Consider the following 3,305-nt stretch of genomic DNA (forward strand, 5'->3'; position numbering starts at 1 on the left):
ATCTAAGAATAAAATTTCAACGTGCGAGCTTATCCTTCGCTTGTTTTGCCCGAATAGAGCGAAAATTTCGGATTTGAATATGGGTTAGGGTACGACTTCTATTTACTAATTTGCCCCTTTCTTCCACCAAAAATAAAAAATGTTCCAAACCTAAAAACCATATCTTTTTAGAAACCTAAAATATGTTCGTACTTGTTAAATGAGGACATTTCAGTAAATTCATCTTAATTCCATCACGTGCAAAATTTTAACCTACTCCCTCTACCCCGAACCATCAGCTGTCACATCTTCTTCAACGTTCCTTTTCTCTGCAAAATCACCTTAAAATTAAATGGCCTCTTATTGTTTCTGACCTTCAAGACCTCATCTGCGAACTCCAAACTAATATTCTTCCATGAAAATTCCACCTCAGGCCAGAGAATTTTCTGTCGTGGCTCTTCTTTTGGTTGCCCAACTGCAAAAATATCTGTTTTCTCTCTCTCACCTCTTGCCTCTGTGGCTCTATCTCTATTTTCATGGCTTCTAAAAATGCGGGCTTTTCTTAAAAATACCCATCTCTTTTTTATCTTTTTGGTTAGGTAGAAATACCCATATTCAGAATCTCTTTCTTTTCTACATTTTTTTTTCCCATTTTTTCAGGGAATTTTTTTTTTGTTCAATCTGTAATTGCCCCTGGCTTTTGTTTATTTTTACTTTATTACAAATTTTAAATCCTTTTTCTCTACACCCTTTCAGATTTTCTGCCCAAAATTCTGCTTTTACAAGAGACGCCTTTGAGGGAAAGAAAGATCTATTTTTAATTTGAATCGCATTCCCCTAATGGGTTTTTGTTGGCTTTTGGAATTGTGAGTTCCTGTTGATCTATTCTGCCCATGAATATTCTCTCAGACCCATTTCGAAAAACCATTTCTTTCTCTGCAATTTTTCAGATTTCGAAACTTCGGGCTTGAGAAAGAAATAGTACCATCATGGCTTCTAGAATGTGGGATTTTACAGATCTATAATTAGCCACACCTACCCACCTGTTTGTCCTCTGAGGAAACCCCATTACAATCTTCTAATCCTCCGCTCTTTTTCTTCTCTTTGGATTATCCTCACAATCGGGAGAAATGTATGGAACTCAAACCACAAGAGACATCTCCCATGAATTTCAGCACCAAATGCCGTATTTGAGACCCAGCATCCACACCAGAAGAGCAAATATCATTGTCAAATTCCAAGATCTTTATGGGTTTACCGTGGAAGGGAATGTAGACGATGTGAACATTTTGAACGAGGTGAGAGAGAAGGTGAGACAGCAGGGCCGTGTGTGGTGGGCTTTGGAAGCAAGCAAAGGCGCAAATTGGTATCTGCAGCCTCAGATTTCTTCTAATACGGAAGGCATTGCTGTGTCCTCCCTTAAGTTATCAATCCTCACCAATACAATTGCCTTGAAGAAGCTCATAAGGAAGGGAATCCCACCTGTACTACGACCTAAGGTCTGGTTTTCTGTGTCTGGAGCGGCCAAAAAACGATCAACAGTGCCTGAGAGCTATTATGAAGATTTGACCAATGCTGTTGATGGGAAAGTCACACCTGCTACAAGGCAGATCGATCAAGTAAGTTTTTAGCTTTTCCTTATTATTGAAATTGTAAGTCATTTAAGAGAGTTGCCTTTTTAGTACTTTGTTAGCATTTTCTGTTTTCTAAGCTCTCTGTTTCCTGTGCCTTTTCATTTATTTTTGGATGATCTTTGTGACCTGTGAATTTCTCTTCTTTTAGTTCTGCACTTTCCAACAAAACCCATTTAATAATTTTCCAATGGAAAGGCTTAATAATCTTAAAGAATGCCATGAAATTTTTGGTAATTCTAAAAATACTTTGTTTCAGAAACCCTATAATTGAAGGTGGATCGTGAAAATGTAGACTGATTGGGCCTCCTTGATGCATGCTGATAATGAACCTAGATTTCTGTATGGCAGTTCTATGATAATTTTAATCCCCACTCCCCCTGTTGGAAATACCCTGTCCAAAAATATGGCTTTGTCCGGTGATAAGAAAGATTTTAGATTATATGCTATTCAAATTCTGAATTTTGCTATGATTTTGATAGGTGCAAGGTAGGTGATCTTTCATCCTAATACTGGATTAGAAGGTGAAACTTGTAGTAATTCTCAGTTTGTTAAATATATGGCCTTGTTGTGTAAATGATAAATAAAGCGAGAGACTTTGTTTTATGTAAGTTCCTTGGATCAAGCAAAAATCTTGTGTAGTTCTGAAGCTCTATATTTTGCAAATGCAATATGTTTTATGTTGTCATTGTATGCTTTTGATGTTATTATTGGGTTTTGCTTTAGCCTTTGAATGGTATTTTTTTCTTGTTAGTGGGAGGGGGGAGGGGGTTGGGACTTTTGACAGATTTTTAATTTTTTCTTTTTAATTCTTTAAGTGTGTGGTAAATTACTGCCCAGTGTTAGATACCTATATTATTAAAAAAATTATGGATTTGAATTTACTGTATATCTGTACATTAAACCCATATATATAGGTGTTGTATAAGCTTTAGTTAAAATATATGCATACATAACTATGTTTTGATATAGATTGTGAATTGTTATGTCATGCCCTTTCATTGTTTTGATTTGTTCTCTGATGGAATGTAGGATCTACCACGAACTTTCCCTGGTCATCCATGGTTAGACACTCCAGAGGGTCATGCAGCTCTGCGACGTGTCCTTGTTGGCTATTCTTTCCGGGATTCTTGTGTTGGATACTGTCAGGTAAGTTTATTTTCTTGTATGCTGATATTGATCTCATAGAATTCTCTCTCTCTCTCTCTCTCTCTCTCTAATCATGTGATTAAGGCTTGAATTTTCCTTGGTGCAGGGTTTAAATTATGTGGCGGCATTGTTGTTGCTAGTGATGAAAACCGAAGAAGATGCATTCTGGATGCTTGCTGTCCTTTTGGAAAATGTCCTAGTTAATGACTGTTACACTGATAATTTGTCAGGATGCCATGTTGAGCAAAGGGTTTTCAAAGACTTGCTTGCTAAGAAGTGCCCAAGGTATTTATCACCTCTTCTTTTTAATTCCCTTCTATCTTTGCTGGACTTATGACAGTTCACTTGGTTTAATTCTACTCTTAAGACATGTTTTGAAAATTTTATTTATATGCAGGATAGCTGCACATTTGGATGCTTTGGGTTTTGATGTCTCTCTTGTCACCACCGAGTGGTTCTTATGTCTCTTCTCTAAGACCTTGCCTTCAGAGGTCAAGAAATTTTTATCTGTCTCTTTCTCCTTTCCCTTTTTTTTTTTTTTTTTTT

The 3,305-nt window shown here is 36.7% G+C and overlaps 1 protein-coding gene across 1 annotated transcript in view; it reads left to right on the forward strand.

Moving 5' to 3' along the window:
* The first annotated feature begins 338 nt into the window (after positions 1-338).
* LOC122063266 (growth hormone-regulated TBC protein 1-like) overlaps positions 339-3,305 on the forward strand; it is a 4,238-nt gene continuing 1,271 nt past the window's right edge. The window contains exons 1-4 of the mRNA XM_042626971.1: positions 339-1,598; positions 2,643-2,759; positions 2,866-3,044; positions 3,157-3,250. Coding sequence (XP_042482905.1) covers positions 1,110-1,598; positions 2,643-2,759; positions 2,866-3,044; positions 3,157-3,250 — 879 coding nt within the window. The 5' untranslated portion in view covers positions 339-1,109. The remainder of the gene's footprint in view (positions 1,599-2,642; positions 2,760-2,865; positions 3,045-3,156; positions 3,251-3,305) is intronic.

The sequence above is a fragment of the Macadamia integrifolia genome, unplaced genomic scaffold, assembly GCF_013358625.1.
Source record: "Macadamia integrifolia cultivar HAES 741 unplaced genomic scaffold, SCU_Mint_v3 scaffold1275, whole genome shotgun sequence".
Taxonomy (NCBI): Eukaryota; Viridiplantae; Streptophyta; class Magnoliopsida; order Proteales; family Proteaceae; genus Macadamia; species Macadamia integrifolia.